The 21621-nt window shown below is 35.7% G+C and overlaps 1 protein-coding gene and 1 long non-coding RNA gene across 4 annotated transcripts; one reads left to right on the forward strand and one right to left on the reverse strand.

Moving 5' to 3' along the window:
• Window positions 1-783: 783 nt before the first annotated feature.
• On the forward strand, window positions 784-1383 carry LOC112037210 (uncharacterized). Its single transcript, XM_024070020.1, has one exon. The coding sequence runs from the start codon at window positions 784-786 to the stop codon at window positions 1381-1383; it is 600 nt and encodes a 199-aa protein (XP_023925788.1).
• Window positions 1384-11512: 10129 nt separating this feature from the next.
• Window positions 11513-19991, reverse strand: LOC112037202 (uncharacterized). 3 transcript variants are annotated; one of them, XR_010623832.1, is made up of 9 exons: window positions 19462-19991; window positions 18125-18217; window positions 17357-17483; window positions 15629-15739; window positions 15221-15302; window positions 14976-15041; window positions 14667-14886; window positions 14397-14451; window positions 11513-11873 (listed from the first exon to the last, which is right to left on the reverse strand). It is a non-coding gene; the product is annotated as an uncharacterized LOC112037202 (long non-coding RNA). The 3 variants fall into 3 exon arrangements; XR_010623833.1 differs by lacking the exon at window positions 17357-17483 and having other exon boundaries at window positions 18125-18229; window positions 19462-19989; XR_010623831.1 differs by lacking the exon at window positions 17357-17483 and having other exon boundaries at window positions 19462-19987.
• Between the last annotated feature and the right edge of the window lie 1630 nt (window positions 19992-21621).

Raw genomic sequence — 21621 nt, forward strand, 5'->3', positions numbered from 1 at the left:
AGAAGGGCGACAATCCAGGAATGCTGCAATGGATGCTATGAGCCGAGCATTGTGTAGAGCTGCTCGGTCACCGTTCTCGGGAGATATCGAATGGGCACTAATGCCGAGTAGATTTCCATTTAACTTTTATGACGAGAAGATGGATCTGGTAAAGCATGTAAACCATTATGTCCAGATGATGTCTTTGCACAGTCATAACGATGCGCGGATGTGTATGGTATTTCCTTCAAGTCTCAGGCCCATTACTCTAAGGTGGTTCAATGGGTTGAGGAAGGGCTCGATTCATAATTTTGCTGAGCTGATTCAAGAGTTTGGGGTCCGGTTTATGACCTGTAGCCGGGTACCACAACCAGTGGACGCGTTGCTATCTATGAAGATGGGAGCCGGCGAAATTCTTCGCAGTTACACTAGCACGTATTAGGAACTGTACAACAAGATCGGTGGGGGTAATGAAAAAATCACAACAAGCACTTTACGGTTAGGATTGCCCAAGGATTCTGAATTACAAGATTCACTAACGAGGAGGCCTCCTGAGGATATGAGGCAATTAATGAGGTGTATTGAGGAGTATAAGAGGTTAGAGGACGATTGGCAGTAGAGAAAAGGGAAGGAGCTTGTCATCAAAGAGTTCCAGCAAAGGGGTTTTCAGCCAAGACCCAAAAGGGACCTAAGGATCCAAGAACCCAGCACCAGGCAGGAGAAGTAAATGTGATGTTGAAGGAGTCGATGCACTGAATTTTGGATTGAATCAAGAACAAGCTGTACTTTCGGTGGCTAAACAAAATGGGGGGTGACCCTTCGAGAAGAAATCAGAATTTGTACTGCACTTATCACCGGGATAAAGGGTATATTACCAAACAATGCAGGGTGTTGAAATACCATTTGGAGCAGTTACTAAGGTCAGGTCATTCAAAGGAGTTTGTTGTAGAGCTAAGGAATCAAGAAGTTGCGCAAGGTACCCGACCCCAAGGGAATCCTCTCCCACCCCCTTTAGGTGTGATCGAAGTCATCCATTCTACTTCAACGGGAACCTTAGTGACCCAAAGAAAGAGGGTACTGACCATAGTCTCAGTGGAGAATGGTCGGGACGAGCAGCCCTCCGAGAAGAGACTGAAGTATACCCGTGAATCCATTACCTTCAATGGTGACAATTTGAAAGGAACAATCCAGCCACACGATGATGCGTTGGTGGTCACAGCTCGAATAAATGGTTTTATAGTGAAGAGAGTATTAGTGGACCAAGGGCGTGATGCCGAGGTGATGTATCTTGACTTTTTCAGAGGGCTTGGTTTGAAGAATGAAGATCTGTCTAAGTATGATACACCCTTAGTTGGATTTATGGTCAGATGGTGGTTCCTAAGGGTCAGATTTCGCTCCCCATAAACATGGAAGGAAAAAAAGTGATGGTGACTTTTATAGTGGTTAATTCGTTTTCCCCATATACGGCAATTCTTGGTAGACCATGGATTCATGCAATGGGAGCGGTTCCGTCCACATTACATGTCAAGGTCAAACTCCACACCGAACATGGTATCGCTACAGTAAGGGGAAACCAGCAAGTGGTAAGACAATGCCCGATGGTTGCTGTTATCCGAGAGATTGAACAAAAGGAGTCTGCCGAGGAGGTCCCATTATAGCAATTACAGGAACCCCCAAAGGAAAAAAGGGGCTAGTTGTGCCGAGCAGTTGATAAAGGTAAGTATATTGTCAGATGAGAATAGAGTTTTCAGGTAGGAGCAGGAATGTCTGACAAAGATAGGGTGGAGATGTTGTTGTTGCTTGTGCAAAATGTAGGCGTATTCGCTTAAAGCCCATACAAGGTGCCCGGGGTAGATCTAGAGTTTATAGTTCATAGGCTAAACATAGATCCACTATTTCCTCCCAAGAAGCAAAAGCCAATGAGGTCGGCTAAAGAGCACGTTGAGGCTATCAAGCAAGAGGTGAAAAGGTTAAAAGAAGCAGGGGCAATAAAGGAGGTTTTCTCCCTAGAGTGGTTAGTGAATACTGTGGTGGTGAAAAAGAAGAACAGGAAATAGAGGGTATGTGTAGACTTTACTGATCTGAATCAAGCATGCACAAAAGACCCCTTCCCTGTACCAAAGATTAATCAGCTGGTAGATGCAACATACGGACTCCTGAGGATGAGTTTCCTAGATGCTTTTCAGGGTTACCATCAGATTGCCCAAGCTGCTGAGGATCAAGAAAAGACAAGGTTCATTTCTCCTGATGCTAATTATCATTACACCGTGATGCCATTTGATCTAAAGAATGTTAGGGCTACTTATCAACAGATGATGACGAGGATGTTTAGATATAAGATTGGGCTTACAGTGTAGGTATATATTGACGATATGGTGGTGAAGAGTAAAAAGGAGTAAGGGCACATCGATGATCTTTAGGAAGTGTTTGAAGTACTCCAGCAACACAAGTTGCAACTCAACATCGAAAAGTATTCCTTTGGAGAAGGGGCTAGCAAGTTCCTCGGATATATGATTACTCATCGAGGAATAGAAGTTAATCCCAATCAAATCAGTGCTATAGAACGCCTCAAGTCACTTAGCAATCCAAAGGAAGTCTAAATGTTGACTAGAATGCGCTAAACCGGTTCATTTCTAAGTTTGTAGACAGGTGCCGCCCATTCTATCAGCTTCTGAAAAAATGAAAGGGATTCTAATGGACCGACGAATGTGAAAAGGCCTTCTAAGATTTAAAGAAGTATTTGATGTAGGCACCAATGTTGTCGGCTCCAAAACCCAGTGAGGATTTGTTCATATATCTTTCAATGTCCGAGCATGCTGTAAGTGCCATGTTGTTAAGGGATCAAGGGGTACAACGGCCAGTATATTATGTTAGAAAACCCCTGGTCGACACCGAGATAACATATTTTCCCCTAGAGAAGTTGGTGTTAGCCTTAGTGTATGCTGTAAAGAAGTTGTCCCATTATTTTCAAACTCATACCGTCTACATGCTGACCAAGTATCCCCTGTAGTCCTTGTTGAAGAGATCTGATTTTACGGGCAGGATAGCCAAGTGGGGAACCCGGTTGGGCTCTTTTTACATAAGGTATAGATATAGAAGTTCGATGAAAGGTCAAGTTTTAGCCGACTTTGTTACAAAATTTTCCTCGAGAAGTGAGGTGGAGATTGTTTGCCATGTGAAAGTCCAGCCGTGGAGAGTATTGGTGGACGATGTGTCTAGTGCACTAGGGGCTGGGGCAGGAATCGTTATTATCATGCCAGAGGGGATAAGGGTGGAACATTCCTGTAGGTTAGGCTTTAAGGCTTCCAACAATGAGACTGAGTATGAAGTCTTACTTGCCGAACTAAAAGCTATTTTGAATTTAGGTGCACAGGAAGTGGAGGTTTACTCGGATTCTTTGTTGGTTGTTAATCAGGTGCAAGGAAGCTTTGAAGCCAAAGATCCCTAGATGATCAATTATTTACGGTTGGTAAAGCATACTATGAATCGGTTTCAGAAGGTAAAAGTCGTTCAAATTGATAGGGGGCAAAACCGACATGCTGATTCTCTAGCCACCTTGGTGTCATCACTGACAGAGGAAGTACCTCGACTAATCAAAGTAGAGGTGGTGACAGAACCCAGTATTGATGCAAAGGTAAATGTTGCAATGGTAGCGATGTCTGAACCTTGCTGGATGGATCTAATCATTGACTTTTTGGTCGAGGATTGAGTGCTTACCGATGGAAAAGAAGCAGACACTATATGCTGGGTAATTGCTTGGAATTGGTTATCGGCAAATCGTAAATTGTACTGAAGGTCTTTTGGGGGACCGTATCTTTAATGCTTGCACCCTAGCAAGGTTGATGAGCTTTTCACTGAGCTTCATGAGGGGGTCTGTGGTAGTTATGTTAGAAGACGTTTATTGGCCCACCGAGTAATGACCTAGGGATTTTAGTGGCCACAAATGCACAAGGATGTTGTCGAATATGTCTGAAAGTGTGAGCAGTGTCAAAAGCATACCCTTTTGATACATCAGCTGGCAGGGTGTTTAAACCCTATCAGTAGCCCATGGCCCTTTGCACAGTAGAGGTTAAATATTATTGGTCCATTCCCTCAGGCTACAGGAAATCGAAGATTTGTTCTAGTAGCCGTGGACTACTTTACAAAATGGGCCGAGGCTAAGGTGCTAGCCAATATCCGAGATGTAGACGTTAAGAAGTTTGTGTGGAGAAACATAATAACAAGATTTGGGGTACCAAAATCCCTGGTATCTGACAATGGGTTGCAGTTTGACAATAAAGCCTTCCGAAAGTTTTGTAGTGATCTCAGTATGAAGAATAGATATTCCACTCTGGCATATCCATAGAGTAATGGCACAAAGGAAATGTGGGCCGAGGAGTTACCGAATGTCTTGTGGGCATACTAGACAACCCCCAAAAGATCCACGGGAGAAACTCCATTTTCACTGACATACGGAGGGGAGGTGGTGATAGCAACTAAAGTAAGATTATGCAGTGCTCGAGTCTCAGGATTTGTCCCTATTGAAAATGAAGAGCTAATGGTAAAGCAGTTAGACTCATTAGAAGAATACCGAGAATTAGCAACCATAACGTTGGCTGAGTATCAACAGATGCTTCCTCGTCGATATGACAAGGAGGTCAAGAGTAGAGAGTTCAATGTAGGAGATTTAGTGTTACGGAAAGCAATGGGGAATGCCTGAGATGCCAGTGCTGGAAAGTTAGCTCTAAATTGAAAGGGCCTATACAGGGTTATTGCCATTGCTGGAGCTAGGGCATATTACCTGGAGGATATGGATGAGAGGCCACTCCCCTATCCATGGAATGTTCAAAATTTATGAAGATTTTACCACTAATTGTAGGAGAAATTACAAGTTACATACAACTGCTGTGTAAAGAACAATGTTTATGCATGTAATACAGAGAAGTCGAATTACCGTCCTTATCTTTATTTTATCTAAGGATAGAAACCTGTGCTTGGTTCGATCCCGGTCACCGAACAGATGGAAACTTTATCTTTATTTTATCTAAGGACAAAAACTTGTGCTCGGTTTGATCCCAGTCACTAAAAAGATGGAAACCTTATCTTTATTTTTTCTTAAGGACAGATTCTGTTCAATTCAATCACGGTTTCCGACCAAGCAAGAGTATTACTTATTCAGGTTAGTTGAGAACGGAAGCCCAGTTAGGTTATATCCCGGCCATCAACCAGATGCACACCTTAACTCAGTTACATGATATATATAAATGAACATAGTAAAACTATAGCAGAAATAATTTAACTCCCACATAAAGCAATAGTGATAAAAAGAATTCGTAAATAAAAACGAATTTAATGTCTTGTCACCCCATCCCAGTGACTATAAGTAAATTAAGAAAAGCGAACAAAAAACCAAGGTAAAAAAAAATTAATTAAAAAAAAAAGAATGTCTTGTCACCACATCCCGGTGACCATAGGCAAACATACTAAAGCAAATAAAATAAAGAAAGAAAAAAGCAAAATTAAATATGAAGTAAAAAGATTTCTTTGTCTTCTTCAAGCCACCGGGCCTTCAGGTTAAGATGGAACAGTATCCATGGCAGGCTGAGCTAAAACATCCATGGTAGGTTGGGTAATAGGGCCTGGATGTGGTGATGGGGTTATGTGTGGCATAGCATCTTGGTTGCTGGTGATTTCAAGATTAACCAACTTCACATGAGAGTCAATTTCTTGCACCAGTTCCCTTATGCTGGGAGTATCTTCTTCTTCTTCAGAGCCAGTGGGATTTTGAATTGTGGGAAGAAGCTCTGGGAAGGGTATTTGCTCAAGTTCCTCAACGGTGAATCATCAGGCACTCCCATCACTTGTAGAGCAGTTATCCACGGTTCACCGAATCTATGTCGCTGTTATTGGTGACCAATTTGTTCAATGGAGTCCTCGACATCCGCAAAGCCTACGTTGTACCAATTGACCTCACAGGCTTCTAGGGCTGCCTTTAGCTCGGCAATTTCGTTGGCCTGTGCCAAATTCAAACTTTCTGCTTCAGCCAACTTGAGCATTGTTCCCTCTAGCTTCACATCCATCTCTATCAGCTTCTACTCTGCCAATACCTGGGCCCTCTCAACCTCCCGTGCTCTCTTTTTGGCATCCTCTATAGCCTTAGCCTTATCCTTCGCCATGGCCTTAGCAACATCCTTTAGGGCCTTTTCTCGGTCAGCCTCCTTAGCAGCTTCCTTCAATCGATCTTTAATTATGTAAGCCAATTGTGCTGCCTGTTACCACAATAATGATAAAAATGAAAAGGAAAAATACAAGTATATTCGTGCAACAGAAGAAGAATAAAATGTATTACTGTAATTGTGTGCCATTGCAACTGAGTAGCTAAGGATTCATCAGCGATGCCTGAGAAAAAGTGCACGTCCTCGGGAAGTTAAAGGCCTTACCCCAGACTTCAGGCGACCCGACCGCCCTCACCTTGAGCCCAGCTTCTAACACTGGTTGTCACTAGGAAAGGCTCATTCTCGAGCCTAAAGATTGTCTACCACCCTACAACTGGGTGAGAAGAGGAAGACACCACGTTGGACTCGACCTACATGGTTAGGCGGGTGCCACCAGTGGGCTCTCGGATAACTATGCCACCCAATGCCGGAGCTTGGGTAGTTCTCGAGGGAGCATCCCCTAATACTCTTGGTGGTTGGTCAGCGGTGCGCTGCCTTTTTCAAGTGTAGATGGCTAGAGGAGGCTGGTTCCTACCCTGAGTTTGTTGCTGTTGCGCAACCGGGCAAGCGCCGGGCAAAAACCGGTCAATAGTCATTGTCCTTTTTACTACCATCTCGCCTTCACCTTGTTTGGTTTCCACTTTAGAAGAGTTTACAGACTAAGCTGCTGCTTGATCGGCTAGCTGAACTTTAGCTCGGGGCTCCTCAACAGGTCTGTGAACGACACGACCTTTGAAGACAAAGTTAGCTAAGGCATCCCTCAAAGGTACCAGTGATTTTGCCCTAACTAACAGGGGGCCGAGATCCCAAGCTTCGCCCACTGTTATACTAGGAGGAAAGAAATTTGGATGTCGTACATCAATGTATGACAAAATGGGCCTGTCCAACAAAAAAGCTTGCCCGAAAAGTTGCTAGGTAGTGTAAACCGAAGTGCAACCGAGTATGAGATAGGATGCCCGGAGCTATCCGTCAAAATTAACAAAGATCTTTGACTGGAGCACAAAATTCAGATCCCTCACGTGTACAACTCTGATGTCCGACTTAAACCTCTTACCCTTTGCATCAAAGTAAAACGAAAATTGGTTAGTACATTTAAATAATAATAAAGATGAGAAGAGAACAATTACAAACAAAGTTAAATATGCACAGTATCGACCAACATCCCAAGGCAAAGTTTGGCAGGTGAGCTCATTGGCATGCCAATTGCCGCTCACCTGGACATATTATCTAGTAGAGTTTCTGTTAGAATTGAGAAGGCATGATATCAGCCATACCCGTACATCCCTAACCTTTAGGTAGTAGTCTGACTTAATATTACCACATAAACTATACATAAAATTTATATCATGATGGTCTAACTGTAGCCCGTACAATTGGTTTAATTGGTTGACATAACTCACTACTCGGTAAAAATTGAAGGGGAGTTGGTTGGGACATAAGCTATAAAATCTAAGAGTCCTAAGTATCAAAGGGTCCACGGGAAACCTAACCCCTCATTCTAAGATAGCCATTAAAGGAAAAAATACTACATGAGGGCGCCGCTGAAGAGCAATATCACCCTCATGACAATAAGCAACTTCTACATCCCCAAGGATATCATAAACTGCCTAAAGTTAGCTAAAGATGCCTTGGTGTTAAGAAGATGAGAGAAACCCATTCTTAACTCTAGAGTAAGAAAAAGAAATTGAAAAAACAGAAGGAATGGACAAAGAAACTTATTGTGGGCTCTAGGAATTGGTGGTCTTGGTTGGAGTATGCACGAGAAGAATATGCTCAGCAGAGAAGGAGTTAGAGGAGTAGGGACGTAAAAAATGATATGAAGAGTAAGAAGGTACTATTTATAGGGGGGAAGACATTTAATGAAAAATGAGTGGGAAAAATCTTTTTAGATTCCTTTTTTGTAACTTCCACATGCATGGCCTTGGTTCATGAACCGTTAGGTCATCATTATGAGTAGATTTAACAGGCTGTCATAACGCTTCTTTTAAGAAGGCATTAATAACTGTCTTATGCTTCATTTAATGACTGACGATTAAGCTTCCCGAGGAATCCCTTGAGTATCCTTGATTCGTTCCCGATGGCCGAACACGAATCAAAGGGAGGCTATTGTACGGCATAAGGCTTTGAGCCCGCTGGGCATTGGGCCTTGGCCCAAGCGCATTACTAAGACATTCTTGAGCCCAAATCAATAGTGGGCTCATTTAGCTAATCGCAAGATAGATAGGCCCATACCAATCATGTATGGGTTGATCGGGGGCTGTATTTACCTAGAACAACCCATGACCTTAGCAGCTCGATATTGCCTTGGGGAATATCGCTGTCGAGCAACCTTTTGGAGGCAGGAACCAGTTCCAAAGTCATCTCCACCATTTCCCAAAAAGCATATTCCATGTCAGGAATAATCAAATCGGACTCCACCCACACAAGTGAGACCAGAATGTAATCATGAACACTCCACCAACTTTAAGCTATAAATAGGGGAAGTGAGTAGAGAGATGGGGTTGGTCATGCTAAGTGAAAAGAGAGAGCTAAAGAGAGATAATACTAACCATAGAGAGGAGCTTAAAGGAGAAGGGGGAGTTTCGCGAGGGCAAAGGAGTGCAGCTAAGTAGTGCGGTTGGAAACTGCCTATAGTAGGAAAATTATAACCCACCATATAAATAAATTGTGAGCCCAACACTAGGCCCAGTCCAGTGAGGAAAATTAGGCGTGCACGCGTGCGCACACACACACACACACACACACACACACACACACATATATATATATATATGTGTGTTTTATATGTTATATCTCTAAAAGAGACCATAAAACTGATACACTCGTATAGCCCAAACTCACAAGATCAAACGTCACACAATAAAAGCCCTCAAGAAGAGCCCAAGATATTATATTCTTCATTTGTTTTTTAATTTCTTTGTACTTCTTCGTTCTTTTTCTCTCTATCCGGCCCCATTCCCTACTTCCCAATTTTTTTTTCTCATTCTTTTATGTATAAAGTTTAACTACAAAATTGGTTGTAACATCAGACTACAACCTTACTCAATAAAATAAACATTACTACATATTTTGAAAATCTAACCGTTGAATTATATGTTCTTTATGCTCTTAATGCACAATTCAAATTTTGTGTCAATCGGATATTATTTATTATATGATTTATAAGTTTATATTTTATGCATAATTTTAAATTATAAAAACTTGCAATTTAAACAATTTATTAACGACGTGGCTATTGATCTTCAATTTTTTAGAAATTTTATAAGCATAGAGAATATAAGAAAAATGACAAAGTTTAGCTATAAAATTGTTTATAGCTTACGGCTACAAACTCACTCGATAAAATAAATATTACAACATATTTTGAAAATCTAACCATTGAATTGCATATTCTTTACACTCTTAATACACATGCTAAATTTGTGTCAATCGGATATTATTTACTATATGATCTATAAGTTTATATTTTGTGCATAATTTTAAATTACAAAAACTTGCAATTTAAAAAATTTATTGATGACATAGCTATTGATCTTTAATTTTCTTGAAATTTTGCAAGTATGGAGGATATATGAAAAAAATGTAATCCAATAGTGAATTTGTCAAAATTCACCTCCAATGAAAAGATATTAAGTAAGTTTGTAGTCTAAAACTATAACTAATTTTGTAACTAAATTTTGTCCTGAGAAGAATAAGTCATCCAATGGTGGATTTGTCAAAATTCACCTCCAATAAAAAAATATTGAGTAAGGTTGTAATTTAAGACTACAACCAATTTTGTAACTAAACTTTGTCTTTCTTTTATCACTCTTACGTCTTCACCATTTTTCCTTTTTTTTTTTTTTAATTTATTCTCTCAAAACATATCAATTACCAAATCTCAATATTCCCATTTCCCATGTATCTAAAATCGCATCCCAACCGTTAATTCAAAATTATCTTTCGTTTTATCTTCTCTCTTCCTAAATAGTCAGACTCCACTCCTTTCCTCCCCCTCTCTCTCTCTCTCTCTCTCTCTCTCTCTCTCTCTCTCTTCATTTGGGTCAGCTCCAAGAGTGCCTGCAAATTTTTATTCAAAAAATGCATGATTTAGTTTTTATTCCATAAACTTACATGCCATTGTCACCTCTAGCTCTTCGACAACTTTTGATGTCATACTAGCCGGAATTTGGAATTTGGACAAAATTCACCAAAACGCCCTAGAATGCCTAAAACATAATGGAATGGGCTGAAATTTTGTCTAAAGTGGAACATAGGATTTACCTTTCCGATTTACATACCATACTAGTACAAAATTTTACAATTGTTTTAGCCAAAACGAAATAAAATTAATAACATTGATATATAAAACTTACAAAGGAGACAAGAAAACAAAGCATTAAATGCTTTCGCTTAAAGGCATTCTACAAAGTTGCAATTGTTAAAATCATGGAGAAGAAAAGTCAAAGAAATTAGATCTTTCCTTATTAGAACATAGCCTCCCACGTTATTGGCATTCTTCACAGTTTCTCCACACCTTGCTTGTAGTCATACATGCAAAACATTTGAAAATTTTTACTGCCGACCTAACGGTCTAGAGTCGGTGATGACATAAGTATAGTTGAAGCTTCTTGGGAAATGACTACAGACTTGGAATCAGTGTAATTTCATGGATAAATGGCAAAGTTAAATCTGGCAGTTCATTGTTCAATCAAGAGGGGGGTCTTCACAACGGGTGGCATGGGTTTGGTAATGAATCATCATTACATGATCAATTTATGAGTGTGATACAGAAGGATGCTTTGAATTTGAATTTTGTAATGTTGTCTTTAACTTAATGAAGGTCGCCTCGCCTTCATAACACCCCCCCCCCCCCCCCCCAAAAAAAAAAAAAGTTGAAAATATTGAAAGTTCAAAAATTCGAAACATTCCTGATTTATTTTAGATTTAATCTATGAATGCTAACTAATTTAAAATGTTAATCCGACAATGCACGGAAAAATTTTAAATGTATTGTTTTACAATTCTTCCCAATGCAATTATTGAAATAAAGTTGCAGCATTTTCACAGTGATAAAACATCTTTTCTATTTTAGCACTTTTGTTGTATCTGAATAGAGAATAACACTAAAATATAATTAAACCCACCCCAAGCCTATAATTCTCAAAGTTAAAAAGAGTCCTAAATTTCGTTTAATTCTAGCACATTGGTATGAATAAAAAAATGAATGGCGTCCATGTTTTTTTAATTATCAACCATATATTTGTTATAGCAATTAAGGTGATTTATAAATTTCAACCAGTTTGTTTTGTAACGCCATTTTTTCTTTTCTTTTTTTTTTCTTTTTTTTTTTTTTGAGATAATAGATAGAATGACTTTTATTCAGAAGTAAAAAAACCATATACAAACGTAAAGACCTGGGCACACAGCCCAAGCTAGTTCGTTAGCCATACAAATTAGGAAGAAAAAACATACAAGGCTTCCCCCCTGAACAAACAAAACAACGAAGACCCTTCTGCACCATAATCATGTGTTTGCTTGAGTGGCCGAGAGCATCTGATATGTCACCAGCAATGCTAGAGCTATATCCAAAATGACTATAGGTTGTGTTTGAACTTTCTCAAAGTAAGCTTTGTTTCTTACATTCCAAATTGCCCAAGTCGTTGTGGCCCACAGTTCCAGCTCCTTTGACAGTTCAGCTCCTTCTTTGTTTTGTAATACCTAATTTACTGTAATTAGTAAAAATCTTAACTCAAGAAAATTCAATAGAAAGTAGGAACACATTGATATCAATTTAGTTATTAAAAAAGGTCTCAAATGATGGCAATTATAAAACAACATTCTTCTCAATGAGTTTATAATCAGACATATCTATCGTAGAAGCAAGCATATATGATGTCTTGGAAATAAAATTGATAACTTTCTTCATGGAAATACAAGGCCCTAGATTTTTGGGTTTTACATGTTGCCAAAAAAATAAACATTCTTAAGGAAGATTACAGAGACAAATCATTATAATCTTTTGCAATTCAGAATCACTAGGAAGTTTTTTTTTTTTTTTACATTAAATTTAAAAATCATAAAATTATACATAGACAGATTGGATATTGTACTTCCATGCAAATATCTAACAATTTCACTAATACAAATCTGCAAAAAAAATAGCAGGACAATGTGTTATCATACAACCACAATTGAATTGAAGGATAGTCAAATTAGCAAGTTGTGTCCCAAGAGTCAAGATATCACATAATCATTTGGTATCTAAGAATTGTATAAATACTGGACTAATAGATGCATTCATATCAATCTTTGTCAAAAAAATATAAAGTATCTGGAATATGCAGTAGAAAAATGTAGTTATAATACATTTGAATTCAACAACAGTTATCATTTGAATAATAGCACTGACTTTATAGTTTTTATTTATTTTTATTACTACATGCATAGATGTCTAAAAAAACAGTAGGAGAGTAAATCAAAAACTAAAATGGAATGATGAAGCTCATTTGACAATCCCAACCCTTTTTTACAAATCAAATAGAAGCAGCAAATTAAAAGGAAGCAAATTGCATGATGCTGATCTTGCCTTCTTTATCCATCCTTGGGTGTTTAGAACTTTCTACACCTACACATCAATCATTATGATTCAACTATCACTGATTGTAATTGGTCAAAAATCTAACAGCCCAAGAGGATTTAACCATATGCTAAAAGAGTAACTTCAGTTCCACCCACGGGCAGCTTTACTTTGTTTAACCCAATTGTAGTGTTTTTTTTAATATCCTAGAACTTTTTAAGAACACCGGCTAATCCAATAAGTATTTCATATAACTTTAACCCAACATGAGATCAAAACTCTAACAATGCTTGCAAATCAAGAGGCATAAAACCAAAGTCTTTTGAGTTTAATTTATAGAACCAAAATCAGCAAAATTAAATCTCAATACAAACCATGACAGAGCAAACAATAAAAGACACAGTCCATTACAAAAACCTAAATTAAACACGCATTATGAACCCTTTCAAAGTGCAGTTTACATTTCACAATTACAATTTAAAAATTTTAAGATATTCTCACCCTAAAGTTAGGTACTAAGTAATTAGAGATGATCATTAAAAAATAAAGCTCCGTATGTCACACAACTATAAGCTACTACAAACGTACGTGATTGCAACTAATGAATTATGACAATTGCCTCAAGTAGAAGTGAAATCGTAAAAAGATGCTAATACTAAATGCAATAAGAGAGCAATTAACTAACAACACAAATATACATCAAAATTGGGTCTCACATCAAATATTCGTTTTTAAATTGCTACACTTTTCATTTACACAATATTTATTAAAAAATACTTAAACCTTGAATTAATACCCAGTTCAAACCGGATAGAAAATTCCTTTCAGAATAACCTCTGATTGAATCCCTTTTTAATGCCTGCCTCTCATGAATTCCCTCCCAAAGACTGGAGTTGATCAATGGATACTGCTCCACCCTTAGCCACTGGACCTATTCCTATCTATATTTTAGCCATTCAAATATTTTAGTTGACTGAAAACAAAGAAATTGTATTTGTAAAGAACCTGAGATTGGCTGCGAGTATCTTCAGAGGGAGATTTCTACGTAGTAGAAGATGAATAGTTTGTTGCGAGACGACACCATTTCAATCTCTTCTACCAAAAAACAATAATCCTAAACAAAATAAAATCTAACCCAAATACCCAAAACAAAATCAATTCTAATCCAAAGACCTTAGTTCAAACAAAATCTAACCCATATTCAGTTTTTATTACCAGATTTTTTATTTAAAAAAAATTACCAATAGCAGTTTAGGCAGCCTAATGTTGGTGAGTGACTAGCTTGCTAGTGGATGATGGTCTGACACTGCTACAATTCCTCTCTCAATCTCTTTTTGTCTGTCTCTTTATAGTTACCTACACTCATTTGTGTATTTTGTGACTAGATGATTCGGTTTCTTTGTGAAACAATGCCTTTCATTGAGTCATAAAGTTTAGTGTTGGGCAAACAAAACAAAAAAGAAAAAATCCTAGAGCAAATATTCAAAATCCCACAATTTCACTTCATCTCTACAAAGAAATTGAATGATTTAAATCTATTAACGAAAATATTTAATAAAAATAGATCATAAGTATTTGCATTAAGTGAATAAAAATCATATTATAACATAAAAAATAAAATTTACAAAATGGAAACATAAGAATAGAGTATTTTAGAAGACTACCTTTTGTGATCTACTCTCCACATCTTTGCAAAATTGAACCACCAAGTCAAGAGTCCTGCAGCGGGACAAATATAAAATATAAAACCATCCAGATTTGAAAATTTAAGAACTGCTTATTCAGATATACGTAAGACATTTGGACTTTATAGATCATTAGCTTTATATAAGGACATTACCTTCCTTTTATATATACAATCAAAATACATGAACGCACCAAGCAATAAGTTTTAATAGGTCTAAACTTTAAACAATGAAAAACCATAAACAAACCTTTTTTTTTTCTCATTCATCTCCCAAAGCGTAGCCGCCAAACGACGTAAACTTCCTCTTTTGTAGTTTGTAAGCCACTAAAAGCTTATCTACTGATTTAAATCCTACTTTGCCAATTGGATTTAAGAATGCTGACTGTGGCGTCTAAGAGTGTGTAGGAAATGGAATCCCTAGAGCCAAAGGATGAATTCTGTTGCCTTGTGAGTGATTTTTGAGAAATCTGAAAGCACAATAACTCATCAGAACAAAATAAATAAATAAATATCATAGATAAAAAAGAAAAAAAAGGTTGAAGTCATATGGACTTACCCCTCCATGTGCAAGAGCAATGGCCATGGAGACATATGAGACATAAAACTTTTCATTAAGCAATACCTATCAAGGTTTGCAGCAAATTCAAGAAATTTCATTCAAAATGAAGCAAGAACTATCCAAAATTACAATGAAAGAAGTCCATGACTTAGAGACAAACAGCAGTACAAAAATGAGAAACCCCAGTGAATGGGTAGAGATGAAAAAAATAAAAATAAAAAGGTAAGAGCAAAGTATCAAACCTTGGTCATGGCATTGATAAACATCAAAGATTGAGGAAGCGGACAACAGCACACGACAGAGGAAAAATGAGCAGCGAGCAATCTGACAATTTGTATGAATTTCAAGTAATATAATTTATTTAGCAATCTAACAACTCTGATTAGCTAAGTTTAACTATACTTTTTGGCAATATATAAAAGTATATCTTATCATTCGGAAATTTTGTAAATTATCAAATAAATTTAAATTGATTGAGAATGGTTTAGAATAATATTATACCGTGATGTTATATAGTCCATAATATAATATATTAAAATTGATAAGAAGTTTATGGTTATTGTAAATTTAATAATATTATAAACAACAAATTTATAAAATTATGAACTATCAAAATTTTCATAATTTATTCACCAATGAAGAATAATTACCTATCAAAGTGAGATGCTTATACACAAATTAGCTTTGCAATGCCTCAGCTCTCCTTTGCACTGTTCTTCCTCATTCATTGGGCTAATGATCTCTTCTTTTATTTATTTTCCCTATATCAATATTCATGTGTCAAAAGAAAAATCAAAGTTCATATAATATCCCAAAACAGTAACAGTGGAACTAAAAAAATTCCAAACATTTTATCAGACAGTAAAAAGGGGTTAAACTCGACACAGATCAAGCCAAACAAAGCACTGCAAGTACTTGCTTCATTCATAGCAGGTACTTGCAGTAGAAACAACATAAAGGAAACATTTATTAGAAAAAAAATTAACAACAAAACTCACAATTCACCAATGTATCTAAAAAGACCCTTCACAACTAATTGAGCTTCCATTTACTTGTGCTTCACTGTTTTTTTCTCCTCAACACCCAAATAGATGCTTAATTAAAATTTTGAGAATATAATCCAACATGCAAAACCCAGAAATGTTCCTAAAAAATCACAAACTTGGTCATCCATAAAAAAAATAAAAATAAATCTGGGTATCCATAAACTTGGCCGTCAAAAACACAAAATTTAAAGTCTAATCAACCACTAATCTATCCAAACCTACTATATCTGAAACTTCAACTAAAAATTTTCTCAAATTTGAATCACATACACAAACTAAAATTCAATAATATCAATCAAAAAAATCAATCGGTACATACAATTCAAAAAACCATGGTTAAAAGATCAAACATGCATGAATTTTGTGCTCTATTAGGATTTGAGCACAAGATGGTCATATAGTAGAACCATCATTTACATATTTATGATATCTAAACAAAGTCAACCAAAACCAAGTATCATACACAATAGAAATAAGTTTTGCTAGGGACTAAGACTGACCCGTGTTTTACAACATGCCCCTGACATACACAAGTGCACATGCATGCAAACACACATGCATCTGATTATACTCTTGTGGCAAAAGGGGTGATGCTCACCATAACGACTCAGTTCTCTGATAACCACACCAGTAGTTCAATTCTGGTTAGTCCAGTATATCACATAGCATTCCTAACTTGCAGCCAATGCAGCACTACTCTCATGATTGGTTCTCTATATTTTGAACTCCCTCTAAACAACAGTTTTCCATTTGGATAGCTTTGGGACTCTTTAAGTTATGGACTAAACAAATTGATGTATAAAAGGGACAACAAATCACCCATTCACTCTTGCTCAGGTGGTAAATTGAATGATATCATTAGAACGTCAAAATTGGTAGAGATTTATGGGAAATTTAGAATTTAATTTAGAAAAATCACCTGAGAAGGAACCTGAAAAAAAAAATCAAAAATTCAGAAAATACAAAACATCATAAAGAAGTAAACATTGAAAATCTTAGCTTTAAAATTTTCAAACTGAATCCATGCAAATTTGTACCAGCCAAAATTCGATTAACAACTTCAATTGGGTAATCAAAATTCTATGATGGAGTGAAGCAGAAGAATCAAAGTCAATGAAAAACTTCAATTGGTAAGTCAAAATTCTAAGGGGAGTGAAGCAGAAAATCTCAACCACAAATGAAAAGAAAAATAGCCTCAACTTAAAAAACAAAATTCCTATATCAAAACCAATAAATATGCAATCAGATTCCATTTTCAGATTCTTTCTAGAAACATATTAACAATAAATATGCAAGAAACAGTACAGAATAAAGGAGAAGACTGGTAAATACCTAGCTATTCTAGTCTTGCAGTCTCTGAATTGTTCAAGTAGTAGGATTTGTGTAACATATTAAGAGTTTTACACAGATACATAGAATCCACAGTTTCAAATAACCCAGATAATAAAATGCCGAATCCCTGTCGGCAAAACAATGAGAATCCAATTTTCAACCCACATTTAGGAAACATTAATAGAAGAGAACAGATTGAATAAACCTCAATGTAACTGCAACTGGAAAAGAACTACACGTGCAGTCATAAGCTTCATTCTAAAGAACAAAAATGCAAGCCTTATAGGAGCATTAAAAAAATTTTGCAACCTCATCAAAGAAAACATTACAATTATCCTTTCAAAACTAACAAATCCCAGGAAAAAAAAAAAACACACACACACACACACACACAAAGGCTTAAAAGAAAAAACTGGCTTCTTTACATAGAAATGGAGAGTGCCACCTAATTGAAAAATAAAAAAGTAACAAAACCCAGAAACTGAAAATTCCTAATAACAATTCAGGTAGAATTTGATCTTCTAGGTGTATAATTCTTTGACCCACATGAACCGCACTTGCACATAACTCGAAGATGGGGGAAAAATAAAATAATAAATAAGCATCTTATTGAATCCTTCAACAAAACAAACAAAAATTGAATGTAAGGAGTGCATAAGAAGGAAATGAATGTGGTGGTGAGAAAGGAGTGCATAAAGGTCCTACAAGAATATTAAAGAAAAATATGCCAACATACATGTAATATTTAGAAATGAGTTCAAGGCTTACATATGAAGGTTTGGAATATATGTTCCTTCCATGCCATTGCACACCACAGCTACCTTCTCAGGTAGAACATTTTGTCCACTATTTTCTAAGGTCCTGCCTCAAAAACTGTCACAAAATTAGCCCTAAAACCTGATGATAAACTCCTTATTCTATAAAGTCAAATATACAATTGCCCCAAAAATCAACTGGAGGGAAAAGAATTGCACACACGCACAAAAATAGGGCAGACAAACTTCACATTTGGCTGGCATTTTCTAAAGCTGATAATTCATAATTAGACTTTGCTTTACAATTTGGGCAATAGTAATCTACATTCTCCATATCCTTTAAACCATACACAAGTCAGTGAGTAAACACATATATGACAGGAACAAAAATTCACATCACAATTCATAAATCAAGTATATTAAGGACACCTTGAAAAGCCTGCTGGAAATATTTTAACACTCCGCATGCACCCAAACATTACAACCATCACAACACACTTGATCAACATCTCTGAATTCATTGAATTGCTTTTTTAATAGAAAAAGAATGGGAAAAATTATAAACCTATTTCAGATTTGCAGGTAATCTCAACCAATTACCAAAAAAGAACAGTCTGATATTGAGGCCAGGAAGGAGAATCTAAAAATTAGAAGAAGAGAGACAGAGACTGAAATTCCAATGTGTTCCAGAAATTTTCAATCAATGCAAACAAATAAAGAGAGGAATAAACTACAAATTTTTTACTAATATATAGCTGTGGCAAAGTTTCTGAGAAATAGTTTGGTACTAATCAGTTGATGAACAAAATGAAATCACTCACCATCTCTAAAAAATCAGAAAGTTATTTAAAAACAATGCAGAAAGTTATTCAAAACAGTGGGCAGTGCAGATTTTTGAGACATTTTATCAAACACACATCATGCATTATTGTTGCAACCATTCCCTGCATATAATGTGATCAAAGAACTACATTGCTGTCAAAAGAACTACCTAGAATTTCAACAATAATAGAATACCATAATAACTCCAAATTTCCAAAACATAGTCAAATAATAATTTCAACAATAACCGACTCTAATCAAGAGTATAGTCGAAACAGACAACACAATAGTTACAGTTCCAAAGCCCAAAAAAAAAAAAAAAAAAAAAAAAACGTCATTTCCAATTCTTGCAAAATCATCTATGTTTGTATATGCAAGCAATAAGGATACGTTTTGAAAAATTACATTACTTACACATACCAAAACAATAAACTGATCTAAAACTCATATCCAAGAGATGCATAGACATGGGGATAAACAATTAGACAGAGATTTTCCTACATGGGTATAGACAATTAAACCATTCACCTCAGAAACTTCATAAAAATCTGGGTTGAGCGTGACTTCGAGCAAATCCATCTGTGGGTTGGGTTGGACGTGCCTATCCGCCCATCTGATCGAGAATCTCGAATCTGTTTAGCCTTGCTATCATCTGCTGGTCATCCCTTTCATTCAATCTAATGGTAACTGGAATCATAAATATGATGGGGCAATGAGGAAAGATTTTGAGGGAGATGGTCAATTTTGGGGTGGCATCGGTCAGATTTTATGTTTATTTTTTTACTTTTTTATTATCGGGTTTTAGAAATAGAAAATCAAAATTTTTGCATATAAAATCAGAATTTTTGTTTTTTTTTTTGCTTTTTTCTGAGTTTTTCAACCAAATAGAGAGAAATTGTTTCAAAATTGAGCTTAGGAAATACATTTTAGAAGAGGGTGAGAGAGAGAGAGAGAAGGGGAGAGGAGCGTACAGGAAGAGAGAAATCTTTTTTCTTTTTCTGAGAAAGTACAGTTTTTTTTTATTTTTTTTTATTTTTAGTTCATGTTGTTGGAGAGAGACGTTAACAAGAGAATTAAGGGAAATATTAACACATAACAGCATTTTTTTTTTTTCAACTTTTTATTATCAAGAACACACACTATAAGTTAAAACTTATCATTAAAAGTAGATAGCATAAGTTAAAACTTGCTTAAAAAGAAAAAAAAATTCATCAAAAAATGACGCTATTATGTGTTAATACCCATACTATTATTTAAGGGTTTTCCCTGTTCAAACCAAAATTTTTTTGTTCCACAATACTCTTACAATCTACGTTTAAATAAGAGTAAAATTTGATAAAAATTCTACTTTGACACCCAAGTAAACACGGCCTACAAAACAGAATCACTCTCCTCAGGTTTTGAAATTACTTTATATATTTATTAAAAAAAATTAAATTAAAACAAACGCACATTCTTTGTAAAAACTCATACTACGTAATTACGTATTAATCAAAAAACCAAACACATCTGTAGTTATTACCCAAAAAAAATTTTTAAAAAAAAACAACAACAACAACCGTACACTCACATTTTATTCACTATAGACAAGTGATCACAATGTTCATTTACACTTGGAATGAATATCCGGACATTCAAGTTGACAAACACAAGGCAAATCACTTGAATGACCAACATTCAATCAATGCACAGTACATGAAGTATGTGCATCTAGGATAAACTTCTACCCAACAATTTGAAATTTTCCCATTATCACGTTCCTTTTTCTTTTTTTCTTTTTTCTTTTTTTTGTTAAACATATATCTCAAGTTTCTAAAGTCATCATCAAAATTAAAAACTCCTCAATTTTAGCTACAACTTTTTCTTTTCTTCTACTCTCTCAAGTTGTTTTTTTTTTTTTTTTCCACGTTTAAATATATATATATATATATAATAGCTTTTTTTTTTTCTCTCCCTTCCCCACTCATGTTATTATTATTATTTTTTTTAAAAGCTCATCTCTAACATATATGATATATCACGTTGTTTTTTTTTTTTTTTTTTTTAAATATATATCTCAAGTTTCTAAGAGTTTTTGGTAACTGGTTTTTTTCTCTTATTTTTTGTTTTCAAAAACAATTTTCATTTTTGAAACTAAAAAACTTGTTTGGCAACTAAAAAGGATAGAAAACAAAATTGTTCTCAAAACTCAATTTGTAAGGAAACTGAAAACATGTTAAAAGGTATTTTTAGTTTCTAATTTTCAAAAGTTAATGAAAATAGGCATTTAATTTAATGAGTTTGTCTCATTTAATGAGTTAGCATTAAATTTCAAATCCTAGTAACAACATATTTTAGTATTTTCCTTTTTTTTCTTCAAAAAATTTTTATTTTTTTAATTTTAACTAACCACACATGTTTTTGATTTCAAAATTACAAAAAAAATTGTTTTTTCTTTATATTCTCAAAAACAAAATTTTGAAAATAGAAAACAAAAACTATTACCAAACATAACCTGAATTTATCATCCAAATAAAAAACTCATCAATTTTAGCTACAACTTTTTCTTTTCTCCCACTCTCTCACGTGTTTTTTTTTCTCTCTCCATGTTTATATATATATATATATATATATATATATATAATAGCTTCTTCTTCTTCTTCTTCTTTTCCTCTCCCTCCCCCTCACAAGTTTCTAAGTTATCGCCCA

The sequence above is a fragment of the Quercus suber genome, unplaced genomic scaffold, assembly GCF_002906115.3.
Source record: "Quercus suber isolate HL8 unplaced genomic scaffold, Cork oak 2.0 scaffold_370, whole genome shotgun sequence".
NCBI classification, from domain to species: domain Eukaryota; kingdom Viridiplantae; phylum Streptophyta; class Magnoliopsida; order Fagales; family Fagaceae; genus Quercus; species Quercus suber.